At 45.1% G+C, this 15,354-nt stretch overlaps 1 protein-coding gene across 2 annotated transcripts in view; it reads left to right on the top strand.

The window, feature by feature from the left end:
- The window catches only part of TTC7A (tetratricopeptide repeat domain 7A), a 351,234-nt gene that overhangs the window by 37,006 nt on the left and 298,874 nt on the right, over positions 1-15,354 (top strand). For both annotated transcript variants that reach the window (XM_033938375.1, XM_033938376.1), the window contains one exon: positions 7,328-7,464. In XM_033938375.1, the coding sequence (XP_033794266.1) occupies positions 7,328-7,464 (137 nt within the window). The remainder of the gene's footprint in view (positions 1-7,327; positions 7,465-15,354) is intronic.

Genomic DNA, 15,354 nt, shown 5'->3' with positions numbered 1-15,354 from the left:
GGCAGCAAGACAGCACTCTGCCTTCGGGTCCTCGGACTTAAGGGTCGGCGCACCTATTGCACTGGAAAAAGAGATTGCGTACTAGAGAATGACATGGGGACAGATTATTCCCTGTCCCTGCAGGAACTCAATTTCCCCATTCCGCCCCTGTGAGTTTTGTCGCTGTCCCTGCCCCATTCCTGTAAGCTCTGTCTTAACTGCACGAGCCTCGAACACTTATGATTTTGAAGTGTTCAAGGCTTGTGCAGATGAGGATGGAACTTGCAGGAATGGGGCAGGAACAGGAAAAGAACACGACGGGATGGGAAAATGAGTTCCCGCGGGGACGTGGGAAAATTTGTCCTCAGTCATTCTCTTTTATTTACTTATTCTGGTAAGCTCTTTTCCAGTAGATAGGCGAGACATTCTAGACTTCCGCCCTATGTTGACTGCCTGCTTACAGTTTTCAGTCTGTTTATGCTTCTCCAAGCTGATTCTTGGATGCCTGTCAGCCCTTGGGGGCTGGATGAATTTGTATTTATGCTCAGTTTATTGGGGAGTACGTTCTGAGCCTCGTTGAAGCCTGTATTGGCATTTATTGGCTTTGACATGCAGCTCCTAATTGATAAGGCCCGACTTTAGTGCAGGAAGAGGCAGTTGGAGCATACAGCGAGTGATTTCCTTCACCCTCGGCGCTCCTGCTGCTCTCTCCCACTGCCCTCTCCAATCTCCCCTAGCAGTACAGCTTCTCCTCGTAGAGTGATATTCTCTATGTCTTCAATTAATTCTGCTGCTCTCTCCCGCTGCCCTCTCCAATCCCCTAGCTGTACAGCTTCTCCTCGTAGAGTGATATTCTCTATGTCTTCAATTAATTCTGCGTCCATGTCTTCCAGTTGTCTTGGGGGGTCTGTATACCACACCTAGATACAGGCATTTTTCTCTGCCTCTTGCCAGGTTTACCCAGAGGGACTTCCCGGTGTACTTGACATCTGTGATCCTGGTGGTTTTGATGTCCTCTTTAATGTATAGAGCTACCCCCCCTCCTAACCTGCCCTCTCTGTCCTGACGAAGTAGATTGTAGCCCGGTATAGCCATATCCCACCCATGTGAGTCCGTGAACCAAGTTTCAGATATTGCCACCACATCTAGATCGGCATTCCTTATTTCAGCCTCTAATTCTAGAATTTTGTTACCTAAACTGTGTACATTGACATACATGGCCCTCCATATCTTGTGTTTGCTAAGTCCCAGTGAGGCGTATCCTACCCGAGTCGGTGTGACTCCACATTGCAAACAGTTCTTTAGGAGTCACACCGACTCGGGTAGGATACGCCTCACAGGGGTAGCTCTATACATTAAAGAGGACATCAAAACCACCAGGATCACAGATGTCAAGTACACCGGGGAGTCCCTCTGGGTAAACCTGGCAAGAGGCAGAGAAAAATGCCTGTATCTAGGTGTGGTATACAATTTCCGGGGCACAGACTTCGCATGCATGGGAGATTTTGTCCATCGGACGCTGCAGGACCAAGGGGAGACCGATGATGTAGAAGCTAAGTGGTTAACACTGAAATCAACCATACATGAAGCAACTAGCCGCTTCATAAAATCAGTAAATAAACGACAAAGAAACAATAAACCCCAATGGTTCACCGCGGAGATCTCGCACATCATTAAGGAGAAGATAAAAAGCGTTTCTCTCCTACAAGTGCACGGAGAAAAGAGAGGCAAAGGTAGAATATAGGACCAGGTCTACAGCGGTCAAAATGGCAGTTAGGGAGGCAAAACTTCGAGTGGAAGAATTTCTGGCAAAAAACATTAAAAAGGGGGACAAATCCTTCTTCAGGTATATTAGTGACAGAAAAAGGAACACAGGCGGGATAATACGCCTTAGAAGACCGGACGGAAGTTACGTGGAAGCAGATTCCGATAAAGCCAAAATACTGAATGAATACTTCTGCTCAGTCTTCACCTGTGAGGCACCGGGACACGGTCCGCAGTTGAAGGCAACACAAAGCACAGAAGACCCGTTTCAGAATTTTGAGTTCATACCAGGTGAAGTTTACAGTAAACTGGCAAGACTCAAGGTGAACAAAGCCATGGGACCAGTCAATTTGCACCCAAGAGTGCTCAGAGAATTGAGCGATGTCCTGGCGAAACCGTTGGCTGAGCTATTCAATCTCTCCCTAAGTAAGGGGAAAGTTCCCCTGGACTGGAAATTAGCTAATGTCGTTCCTCTGCATAAAAAGGGTTGCAGGGCAGAGGCTGCGAATTATAGACCGGTGAGTCTCACATCAATAGTGTGCAAACTCATGGAAACACTAATTAAAAGCAAATTGGACACGATCTTGAATGAAGGGAATCTTCGGGATCCCAGTCAGCATGGATTCACCAAGAGTAGGTCCTGCCAATCCAATCTCATCAGCTTCTTTGACTGGGTAACAAGAAAGTTGGACTTGGGAGAGTCTTTGGACGTCGTGTACCTGGACTTCAGTAAAGCTTTTGACAGTGTCCCACACCGCAGGCTGCTAAGCAAGATGGAATCGATGGGGTTAGGAGAGACACTAACTGCATGGGTCAATGATTGGCTGAGTGGCAGACTTCAGAGGGTGGTGGTTAATGGTACCCTCTCTAAAACATTGGAGGTGACCAGTGGAGTGCCGCAGGGCTCGGTCCTGGGTCCACTCTTTTTCAACATATTCATAGGGGATCTGACTCAAGGGCTTCAAGGTAAAATAACACTATTCGCCGATGACGCCAAACTATGTAATATAGTAAGTGAATGCAGTTTACAGAATTATATGGCGCAGGACCTGCTTACATTGGAAAGTTGGTCCTCAACCTGGCAGCTAGGCTTCAATGCTAAGAAATGTAAGGTCATGCACCTCGGAAGCGGAAATCCATGCAGGACGTACTTCTTGAACGGAGAAACTTTAACTAGGACTTCAGCAGAACGAGATTTAGGAGTAATCATCAGTGCAGACATGAAAACTACCAATCAAGTGGAGAAGGCTTCATCTAAGGCAAGGCAGATATTGGGTTGTATCAATAGAAGTTTTGTCAGCCGAAAGCCTGAAGTCATAATGCTGTTGTACAGGGCCATGGTGAGACCTCATCTGGAGTACTGTGTGCAATTCTGGAGGCCACATTACAGTAAAGATGTGCGCAGAATTGAATCGGTTCAGCGGACGGCCACCAGGATGATCTCGGGGCTCAAGGGTCTCTCGTACGAAGAGAGACTGAACAAATTGCAGCTCTACACTCTTGAGGAACGTAGGGAGAGGGGAGACATGATCGAAACATTTAAGTACCTCACAGGACGTGTCGAAGTGGAAGATGATATTTTCTTTCTCAAGGGACCCTCGGCCACAAGAGGGCACCCACTCAAACTCGGGGGCGGAAAATTTCATGGCGACACCAGAAAGTATTTCTTCACAGAGAGAGTGGTTGATCATTGGAACAAGCTTCCAGTGCAGGTGATCGAGGCAGACAGCGTGCCAGACTTTAAGAATAAATGGGATACCCATGTGGGATCCCTACGAGGGTCAAGATAAGGAAATTGGGTCATTAGGGCATAGACAGGGGGTGGGTAAGCAGAGTGGGCAGACTTGATGGGCTTAGTCTTTTTCTGCCGTCATCTTCTATGTTTCTATGTTTCTATCTCCCCCACAAAAAACCATATTTACGGTTTTTCAAGATTCGCGGGGGTTCCTGAAACGGAACCCCTGCGAATATCGGGGTAGTACTGTACTCTTTGATATCTTCCCTATCTGTCCCGGCAGGCTCACAATCTAACTGTGGTACCTGGGGCATTGGAGTGTTAAGTAATTTGCCCAGAGTCGCAAGGAGCAGGCTTGGATCAAGCTCACTTCCTCAGGGTGCTGAGGCAGCAACTATAACCACTAGGCCACACTCCCCTCCTGAGGTGATTTAGCGGTTTATAAATCCATTCGGCCTTCAGGAAAACCACAGCAGACGTGAGCATGCGTGTCCTACTTCTCTTCAAAGGTTGGCAGCAGTGTGAGTCACCGTGTCAGTTATTAATCAGCTTTCATTCATTGCCTTTTTACCTTCAGAGCTTAAGAAGAAGTGACTGGGGCATTCCATGTATGAAGAGAACTTTTTTTAAAAAAATTCATAGGGGGCAAGTGAAAAGTAAGTTTATTGCTTTTTTTTTGGCAAGACCTACAGGCAGTTTGAAAGGCTTCTCTTCACTTGATGTATGCACTAATGGAAAAAAAAAAATGTTTACACAATGCCTGCGAAAGTAACTTCTTGTTCCTTTTGAGATTTCAAATGAAAAACCAGTCCTGAGAACTAGTGGGGCAAGTTCAGAATTCGGAGCACCCAAGCAGAGCCTTCAAACTTTAGCAAAAGGAGGCAAAATGATTCAATATTTTATTTACCTTTTTTAATGGCATTGCTGTGGGGTGCGCCATCTTCAGTCTATAAAACTTGTCGAATACCTACCACACTCTAGGCAGCAGCTAGAGACGCACTTAACCCTGAGAAGAGGAGATGATGTACTTAAAGTCTTACACTAACATCCATGTGATTTTGTGCTGTAGTCATTTTGAGACTTGGCCCTGGCAATAGGAGATAATAGGCTTGGTTCTATAATATCATGCATAAGTAATAGACATGCCCCTCCCACCATGCTCGTCAATGCACCTCTTTTTCAGTTATGCAACTTAGAAACTTTGTGCAGAACATTATGGAATTTGCTCAGATGGACGTGCGACTAAATTCTAATTAGGTCCTATAATGGTGCTGATTGGCTCGTCAGCCAATTAAGTTGCGCATGCAAATCGGAATTGCACATAGATATGCACGTGCAACTTTGTTTGCTATTGAGGGAATGTTCTTAAATATGTCTGTCGATTTTTACCTGGTAATGCTAATGAAGATAAGTACAGTGTTGCCTCTGGGGGGGGGATGTGGATACGGTACAGAGATGAAAGAGTAAAACCAGTATAAAAAGCAGGGGGATAGCTACAGGTGGACTCGTGGGCCCAGATTCTATCTTAATTGGCTTAATCAGTGCTGATAAATGAAATCGCCATTAGAAACAATTAAAATCCATTAAAAAATGAATTGGCTGGTAGGTGCCTAACTCGGTAGGCATCTACAGCGAGGCGTCTTCCAGCAAGTAGGGGCAGATTTGGGGTGGAATTTGGGTGTGGTTTGACTTAGGAGCGCTCATTTAGGCTGCGAAAATCCTGGCCTAAATGACAGTGCGCCGAAGGATTCACCACCTACTGGTACCTAAAACCACTAAAGGGTGATTCTATAAACAGTGCCTAGTGCACTGTATTGCAAACTGTGCTGCGAGATGCCGGGGAAGAGAAAAGGCACCAGCGCGGCTAGAGGCAGATCCTGTAGGCAGGCAGCCGCCACCAGCGCCTCTCCTCCTCTCTGCGCCTCTTCTTTTTCAGCACCCCCTACTGGTGGCTCAGTGCCATGTCTGGAGGGCCTCCGCGCATGCGTGGATGTTGATGTGATGATGTCGCGTATCGTGTGATGCCATCGCGGCGACATCTGTGCACTTTGGCTGCCCTCGAGCCACGGCCACCAGTTTAGTGTGCCATGGCTCATAAAGTTTGCGAGACACTGGCCTAGTGGATGGTTGGCAATTCGCCCCAAATGGTGCCTGTGAGTTAGGCACTAGAGAATGACACGTGGAAAAAATTTATCACCATTCCCGCCCCGTCCCTGTGAGCTCAGGCCCCTGTCTCCGCCCCGCAAGCTTGGTCCCCGCCCTGCAAACTGTCAGATTCCATCCACACAAGCCTCGAATAGTTATGATTTTATACTGAACTTATTTTATTAAAGTATAAAAAGAGACAATATTCTGTACAATTGTCATTTTATAAACACAAATAATACAGAGCAAGGATCAACAAAACCCCTGTCTCCCCTCCCTTTCACAAATATCCCCTCCACTATTGTGAAAACTGAACAAACTAAATTACTACAGAATGCTACATAGAAAAATCAAGCGGATAACCACAGGAAACCTTCCCCATGCCATTCTTTAAGGAGTGAGGGAAGAATCGAATGGGTACAACCACTGACCCTCAGGCCTTGCATTGAAGAATGCTGGTGTAGAAGGACTGAGGTTGAAATAGACACTAAAGAATGACACAGGATGGTCATACTGGGATAGACTGTAAGTCCATCAAGCCCAGTATCCTGTTTCCAGCAGTGGCCTACCCAGGTCCCAAGTATCTAGCAGAAACCCCAAAGAGTAGCAACATTCCAGAGCTGAGATTGTGATGTCATAATGCCTCATTCCATCAATGCCTAAGAGCCAGCCTTACCTGTGATGTCACAATGGCTTGATTGTCCTATACTCAGCTCACATAAGAACTGCTCACACTACACTAGACTAGACTGAAGGTGTGGCTCACTGGTAGAGCTGCTGCCTCTTCACCCAGAGGTTGTGAGATCAAATCCCAGTGACCCTGGGCAAGTCACTTAATCCTCCAGTGCCCACTGCTTTGAATATCAGCTTTGAAATGCCAAAGCCACAAAAAGGCAGCATACAAGTCCCCATTCCCTTTCTGTTTTCATCAAGCCCAGTACCCTGTTTCCAGCAGTGGCCAACTTAGGTCCCAAGTACCTGACAGAAACCCAAAGAGTAGCAACATTCCAGAGCTGAGATTGTGATGTCATAATGCCTCATTCCACCAATACCTAAAAGCCAACCTCATCAGTGATGTCACAGTGGCTTCATTACTCTGTACTTGACTCGCATAAGAATCAGAGTATGAATGGGTACAGCCACTGATCCTCAAGTCTTGCATTGAAGAATGCTGGTGTAGATGGACTAAGGTTGAGTTAGACGCTAAAGAATGACATGGGATGATTTCCCATGGTTATCTGCGGGGACGGGAATGATGATGACTTTTGTCACTATGTCATTCTCTACTACAAAAATTTCATTTTTAGGAGTAATACCAAGAGAGATCTTTGGCTCGACTGTCTCAAAAAACCAACTGCTAAGAAGGGTTTGTATTGCAACAAACTGCAGAACACCTAAAGTTCTGGGATGTACATATTTTCGGAGGAACTTTTGTTCTACCTTTACAGCCTACTGCTCCCCAACAGAGTCTATCAGGGAGCTGTGTGGATGATGTTTAATACACTGTCTTCCTATGTACTATGGTGCTATCACATGAGAGAAAATCTTCCAGATTGCTTTGTACTCGTATGCATTAAGAGACAAGTATACTTGAAATCCCACAAACAAATGTGCGGTGTCCTTGCTTTCGTGAGAAATCATAAACTGTGCTTTCATGTTTACTGAAAGGGGGATGATAAAGGACATTTTTGCTTTTTTTTCCAGCTTATATACCATGCGCACCATGCGCACCATGCACACATGAGACATGTAAAAAGCAGTGCATCCTGCCATGACTTTGAACTCGGCTACTTCCTGGAAGCAGCACTTCAGAGTGCCTATGTGGCTCATTTAAAAAAGGGGTAGGTTTTCAGTATATGGATCTGCACTGTGATTTGGCACTTAGAGACTTGCAGTTTTTTTTTTTTTTCACTTTTGCTTTACAGTATTTACATGTTTACATTTTATCTCTATTTTCGAGAGTCAAGGCTGAGGCTACTTTTCCTTATTACCATACCAAGCCACCTAGTATAAACAGTCCCACAGTCCTCCTTAGTGAACTGGTTCACAGTGTGGAGCCACTTCCCTTCCTTTAGGAGAACTGTCAAGTCATTTTTGAAGTTTTAAAGCTGGCTTGTCCAAGTCCTTGAAGGTCAAAAACAGGCCAGATATCCAAGATATTCCTAATGAATATGCAAGAGAAATTAGCATATAGCAGACATATCAGGCATGCAAATCTCTCTAATGCTTATTTATTTATTCAATTACGAGTATTATTTTTTTTTTAGCCCGTCCTTCATATCTGTCCCGGAGGAGCTCACAGTTAGGGGTATCCTGGACATCTAGCCTGCCTGTGGCCCTTTTGGACTGAACTTGGACAAAGCCTGGGTTCTTGATTTGGGCCACAGTCGGATCTGATTTTTAGAGTAATCAAGTACAGGCAGTCCCTGAGTTACAGACGCCCAACTTGTACTTAAGAACAAAATTGTGGCTTCATTTGATTTCACTGAACAGTATTTCCAGTGGCATAGACTACTGCACTTCTCCTGCTGCAGATTCAGGAATGATGCTTGGCCACATTAAGAACAGAGTGTAGTTGTGCATACTGTACCTTAGAATGAATACTGGTAGGGACAGTTGACCCTTTTGTCACCTGGGAGCAGAGGTAAGCAGTAAGAAATCTTAAAATCTGCAAGTTCTGAGTTACATACAAATCTGACTTAAGAACAGCTTTAAAAACGTAACTTGTTCTTAACCCGGGGACTGCTTGTATTCAAATTAAACTTTGTGTTGACTGTGCATCTCACAGCTCTGTTCACCTTTGCCCTTAAAATAGGAAAGGTTCAAAGCGACAGATGCAACACCATTCCTAAGCTGGGAACAAGTTATACTGTGTTTCCCCCGAAAATAAGACACTGTCTTATATTAATTTTGCGCCAAAAAAGGCACTAGGTCTTATTTTCGGGGTAGGTTTTATTTTTTTTCATGTACAATGATCATCTCTTCCTTCCTCTCCTCCACCCCAATTCTTCCTATTTCCTTTCTCTCCCCCATATGTGCAGCATCTTTCCTCCCCTCTCACTCATCCCCTTGTGCAGTATCTTTCTATTCCTCCTTCCCTTCCCCCTGTGCAGCAGAACTCTTGCAGCTTCTATTCCTCCCTTTGTGCAGCAGAACCCCTGAAGCTTCTATCCCTCTGTTCTCCCTTCCTCCCGTGCAGCATCTTTCTATCCCGCCGCCCCACCCCCTGACCCTTTCATCTCTTCCTCCCATCCGAACCCCAACCGCGAGACCGCAATACCTGATAACAGACAGCAGCGTCGGCAGCACAGGCTGCATCGCAGCCTTCTCACGCCCCTGCATTTCTTTGCCGCATCAACGATGTCATCAACAACGCGGTATGGAATGCCTAGGCGCGAGAAGGCTGCCGACGCTGCCATTTGTTACCAGGTATTTCAATCTCACGATTGGGGTTTATATGGGGAGGGAGAGTTGGGAGGGTCAGTGGGGGTGCAGGGGGAAGTGCTGCTGCCGGCGATTAGGGCTTATTTTCGGGGGTAGGGCTTATAGTAAGACCAACCCCGAAAATCATGCTAGGGCTTATTTTCAGGGTAGGTCTTATTTTCGGGGAAACACGGTAGTTTTATTAGCTTATATATAATGCCTTTCCTGATAAAAGTAGAAAATGGATAATCCCAGACTTGTTAAACATCAGAGGGAACAAAAATGGAAATGTTACTCAAAGGCAACATAGTGGCTAGGTGTTGGTGAAGTATGGGAACTTATATGCTCATCTAGATGCCTGGGAAGGCAGGGAACCAAAGAGAAAACGGAAGAAATGGACTGGCTAAAGAGTGGTATATTACAATCGATCATGCTTTTACAGCTGGTAGTGTGGGCAGGATCTGCTGGGCCATTTGGACTTTATCTGCTCCACTGAGGGAGGGTTTATAAAAGGTCACCCGATATTGGGTGCGCAAGTTTGGGTGTGGATCCCAGATCCATGTATAAACTAATTAGCTAACTAAGCACTCACAATCCAATTACAGTGGTACCTTGGATTACGAGCATATTCCGTTCCAGGAGCATGCTCGTAATCCAAAATGATCGTTTATCAAAGCGAGTTTCCCCATAGGAAATAATGGAAACTCGCTTTGATAGGTTCCCACCCCCCCACCCTCCCCCCCGAGGCCAGCGGCGCTGCTCCCCCCCCCACGAGAACCGGCATTGCTCCTCCCAAAGGTCCCCCACAAACCGGCACCCCCCGCTGCCATCGGGCACCCCCCCGCCGCGACCTGAGGTCCCCCCAACCTACCCGAACCCTCTTCTTACTTTGCTGTAGCCTCCGCAGCGGCACCAGCACCAGCATGTCCTGTGCGTGGTGCCGGTGCCGGTGCCTGAAGATCTGCTTCCTGTGCTGGGCCTTGAGAGTTCACGTTCGAACAGCACAGGAAGCAGATCTTCAGGCACCGGCACCACGCACAGGACATGCTGGTGCCGGTGCCGCTGCGGAGGCTACAGCAAAGTAAGAAGAGGGTTCGGGTGGGTTGGGGGGACCTCAGGTCGCGGCGGGGGGGGTGCCCGATGGTGGCAGGGGGGGCCTGATGGCGGGGGGAGGGTGCCGGTTCGCAGGAGGGGGCCCTTGCAAATCGAAGCGTCTTGCAAAACACTCGCAAACCGAGGTACCACTGTATTGGCATTGATTGGCAGTCATTAAGCATTACGTGCGGATCTAACCCCAAATGGGATGTGGCCATGGGCAGTCCCAACAATCAGTTGCGATGTTATGAAACACCTTCCTTTGTGTACCTAGTTAGGTTTCCAGTCACACATAAAGTCTTAGGGTAACTTTCTCTCAGACCTCAGCAGTGCAGCCAGTATGAACATTAGACTTTTTTTACATACGGCATATCAGCACCAACATCGTCATTGGTCTCATTTAATAAATATAGTTTCTTAGAATAATTTAGAGTAGAAAAAATACTTTTAGAGTTAAATTGTACTCATCCTGGTCTACGCGGAAGGGGAGTCGCTCCGACATAGAACTATGTTTCGCCTATACTAGGCTTTATCAAGGAAATCCCCCTGCAAACAAATAAACTCTATATTAGAAACGATCTTACTAATATTTTCATCTTATCTTATCGCTTTAGAAAAATAACTTTAGCTCAGCAGATACATATTCTCCGCTTCAGGCAGCTTTAGACCCGAAGAACATGGCTGTGTTTTTTTCTAATATACACGTGATCAACTCATACTGGCTTCCAATTCCGGCTAGAATACTATTCAAATTCAAATTAAAACGGGGACAGCCCAACCTACCTGAACAACCGCCTCATCCAAACTATATCAACTAGACATAGGAAAACCCACACTCCATTCATGCACCTCCAATCAAAGAAGTCAAATGGAAAAAACTATATGACGGCCTCCAAGCCACACAAGCAGCAAAACTCGACATCCAAATCTCCAATCTACTAATTATGATCCCAGACTACAAAACATTCAGAAAAGAAATAAGACTCTACTCTTCAAGAAATTCCTGCAAACGACTTAATACCGCTAACTCCTTCCCAGTACCACTCCCCAATACCTTCCCAATTCCCCAAAGCAACCTCATCTACTCCTTATCTCCTCTAGAAATGACCAGATATCTTCTTCATGTAATACCTTTTTTGTAATTCTTTTGTAATCTGCCTTGAATCTGCCTGCTTCTGCTACAAAACAGTTTTTGGCCTATTACCTAGATATCTCAATCACCATTTACATTACATTACATTACATTATGGATTTCTATTCCGCATGTGCCTTGCGGTTCTAGGTGGATTACAATAAAGATGATATCTGGGCATTTCCAGTAGAATTACATTACCTGTAAGAGTTAATTACAGGTAATAGTGAAGAATTACAGTACATTCAATATCACAGAAGATGTTACATAGCAACTGAGTCAATTTACAACTGGTGGAGAATAAAGAATTACAATATATTCTAGATTACAAAAGATGTTACATGAGCTGAATCAAGTTTCTTCGGGTGGAGAGTAGCATCATATGCCTATAAGCGGAGGTGTATTTATTGTTTTGATGATTGCATGATGTTGGTTAATTAATGTTGATGATATGGACAGTAGGAGTGTTTAGTTTGGGTTGGATAAAGAGATTCTATTCCCAAAGGAATTGATTGGGAACTCATTAGATGGCGGTTTTGATTGATGGGAGATATTTTTTGAACAGTAGTGTTTTTATTTCTTATTTATTTATTTATTTCACTCTGAATCTCACCAACAAGAAATCCCGCAGAATCCAGCTGTTCGTCTTCCCATCCCTAAAATTATGTCATTTCAAAAGATTCCTCGACAAAACCTTTGCTTACCAGGCAGCTAAGCTGAACCCTTGGCTTGCCCAAATGATACTCGAGGCCCCCACTTACCTTAGTTTTAGAAAACTTCTCAAAATGCACCTTTTCCGCGAACAGGTCTTTTAACCTCCTTTCCCCCTGCCTCTCCCCTTTCCCACACTCACCCCGTTCCTTCTGTTCCCCCCACTTCCCCCCCTCCCCCCACTTGGTCTCTCTCTCGTTATCTCATACCTTCCAACCCTACCTTCTGTATTACTTTTACCTCTGCTAAATCTCAGTTAAAGCGTTCCCACGCTCCCCTCTTCATTGCCTGTAACTTTGTTAAAATTTTGTAAATCCGTGTGTCATCGCGGATCTTAATTAACGGATGTGAACTGCCTAGAACTTATTGGGTATGGCGGTATACAAGAATAAAATTATTATTATTATTATTAAATTATTATTGAACCGCAGGGCAATGGCGGAATAGAAATCTCTAATGTAATGTAATCTTCTAACATCCTGACATCACACTCAGTGTACCTCTCACTCCAGCTGACCTATCAGCATTTACACTAGTCGTTGGCACCAAATACATAATAAGCTAGTATTCTGTACAGGACACTCTGTGCAGAGCGCTCTTTACAGATTGGTATGGATCATCCCAGCACCTAATATTGAATGCTATTTATTGATTTCCTCTCCCCTCCCCCCCTTACTTTGTTGCTGTGCACTAGCTACAGTAAAATCCAGAGGTCTAGAGGGTGACAAGCAGCTAGATTCAGAAGGGCGAAAAAAAAATCTTGCCAGACACATTTTCATTTCTTTGATAAAATGATCAGAGCAGCAGGCAACACTTGCTGTATCTCCCTATCTGGATTTCAGTAAAAAAAAATTTGACTGTGATTTACACAGAATATTAATAATCAAGCTAGTTAATCTAGGAGCTGGTTAAAAATTATAAACTGGATGAGCGATTGTTTTCTCTTATATGTGTGGGGGGGGGGGAGTTGTACTGTGCCTTGGACAAAGGCTATACATTTTGTAATAACTGAAAAATGAAATAGCGATATCAGGGCAGACCAATGGTCCATCTAGCCCAATATTCTGCCTCCAACAGTGGCCAATGCAGGTCACAAGTACCTGGCAAAGAGTAACAGCATTCCATGTTGCTAATGCCAGGGAGGGCAGTGGGTTTCCTCATTCATGTCTCAATAGCCGACTATAAACTTTGCCTCCAGGAATTTGTCCAAACCTTTTTTTAAAACCCAGATATGCTAATAGCTGTTACTACATTCTCTGGCAAAGAGCTCCAGAGCTTAACTATTTGTTGAGTGAAAAACATTTTCTCTTATTTTGTTAAAGGGAAAGGAATGGGGACTTGTATACCGCCTTTTGTGGCTTTGGCATTTCAAAGCTGACATTCAAAGCGGTGGGCATTGGAGGATTAAGTGACTTGCCTGGGGTCACAAGGAGCAGCACTGGGATTTGATCACAGAACCTCTAGGTGCAGAGGCAGCAGCTCACCAGTGAGCCACACCTTTCCATTTAAAAGTACAGTGGTACCTTGGATTACGAGCATAATCCGTTCCAGGAGCATGCTCGTAATCCAAAATGCTCGTATATCAAAGCAAGTTTCCCCATAGGAAGTAAGGGAAACTTGCTTTGATAGGTTCCCCCCACCTTCCCCCCCCCGCCGAGGCAAGCAGCGCTGCTCTCCCCCCACGAGAACAGGCATTGCTCCCCCCAAAGGCCCCCCTTGCGAACCGGCACCCTCCCCCCCGCAATCCGGCACCCCCGCCATCGGGCACCCCCCCCGCCACGACCTGAGATCCCCCAACCCACCCGAACCCTCTTCTTACTTCCAATGTAGCCTCCGCATCGGCATCGGCACCAGCATGTCCTGTGCCCGAAAATCCGCTTCCTGTGCCGGGCCTTGAGCATGCGCACATGCTCAAGGCCCGGCACAGGAAGCAGATTTTCGGGCACAGGACATGCTGGTGCCGATGCCGATGCGGAGGCTACATTGGAAGTAAGAAGAGGGTTCGGGTGGGTTGGGGGATCTCAGGTTGCGGCGGAGGGGTGCCTGATGGCGGCGGGGGGGGGGGGTGCCGGATCGCGGGGGGAAGGTGCCGGTTCGCAGGGGGGGCGCTCGTACAGCGAGGCAAGCTCGGTTTACGAGGCACCAAGTTTGCGAATGTTTTGCTCGTCTTGCAAAACACTCGCAAACCGGTGCACTCGTAAACCGAGGTACCACTGTATTTCTATGTAATTTCATTGTGTCCTCTTGGTCTCTGAGTAAAAAGGTCTATTAAACTTTACCCATTCTACACCACTCACGATTTTGTAGACCTCTATCTTATTCCCCCCTCTGCTATCTATTTTCCAAGCTTAAGCTTTCCTCATCCCTTTAATCGTTTTGGTCACCTTTTTTTTAAAAAAAATTCTGCTTTTTTGAGATATGGCAACCAGAATTACACACAATACTCAAGGTGAGGTTGCACCATGGGGTGATAGAGGCATTATAGTATTCTTTGCCTTATTTTCTATCCCTTCCTTAATAATTCCTAGCATTCTGTTTTGCTTTTTTGGCCGTCACTGCCCACTGGGCAGAAGATTTCAGCATATTGTCCTTAGAAGTCGGCACCCAAGAAAAAGATCTAACATCAGGTAACTGATTTGGATGATTCTTCCCAATGTGCATCACTTCGCATTTGTCCACATTAAATTAAATTTGCTATTTGGATGCCCAGCCCTTTAATTTCCTAAGGTCTATTTGCAATTTTTCACAGTCTACATGTGTGCTTTTTTAAAATTATTTATTTTTAATTGGTTTTCAAATACAAACAAGCAAACTTTTACTTGCATACAGATTCTGAAATAAAATATCCACATTAAATTGTGGTATAAAGACAATCTTAGGTAAATTATAGTAATTATTTAGTCCACAATGTTTATGAGATCCAAGAAAAAAGAAAAAAAAAGGCAACAGTAAGCAAATTTTACTAAAAGGGCAGCATTAGGAGACAACTCGACAGTAGGAGATACTATTGTGCCTAACATCACTCCTTCCCCCTCTCTAGCCACAATAAATTCTAATAACTGTTTTGGTTCAAAAAAAAAGGAAAATATTTCCCTTCTAATGTAACACAGCACTTAGATGGAAATTTTAATATAAACGAAGCACCTAGAGCTTGGGCTCTTGACCTATAAGTCGAAAAGTCCTTTCTTTTGTGAGTTACTTGAGAAATATCAGAAAAAAGGTGTACAGTTGAACTACACTGGTTACCTATGCAACAAAGAGTACAGTTTAAGATTGTTTGCGATCATACTTCAAACATTGTTTCATGTTTCCCCAAAGATCTTACACGAATTCTTTGAGATCTATAAACCGAGAAGAGAGCTTAGAGATA

This window comes from Geotrypetes seraphini, chromosome 3 (assembly GCF_902459505.1).
Source record: "Geotrypetes seraphini chromosome 3, aGeoSer1.1, whole genome shotgun sequence".
In the NCBI taxonomy this organism is placed as follows: domain Eukaryota; kingdom Metazoa; phylum Chordata; class Amphibia; order Gymnophiona; family Dermophiidae; genus Geotrypetes; species Geotrypetes seraphini.
This window is presented reverse-complemented; position numbering and strand designations above follow the sequence as displayed.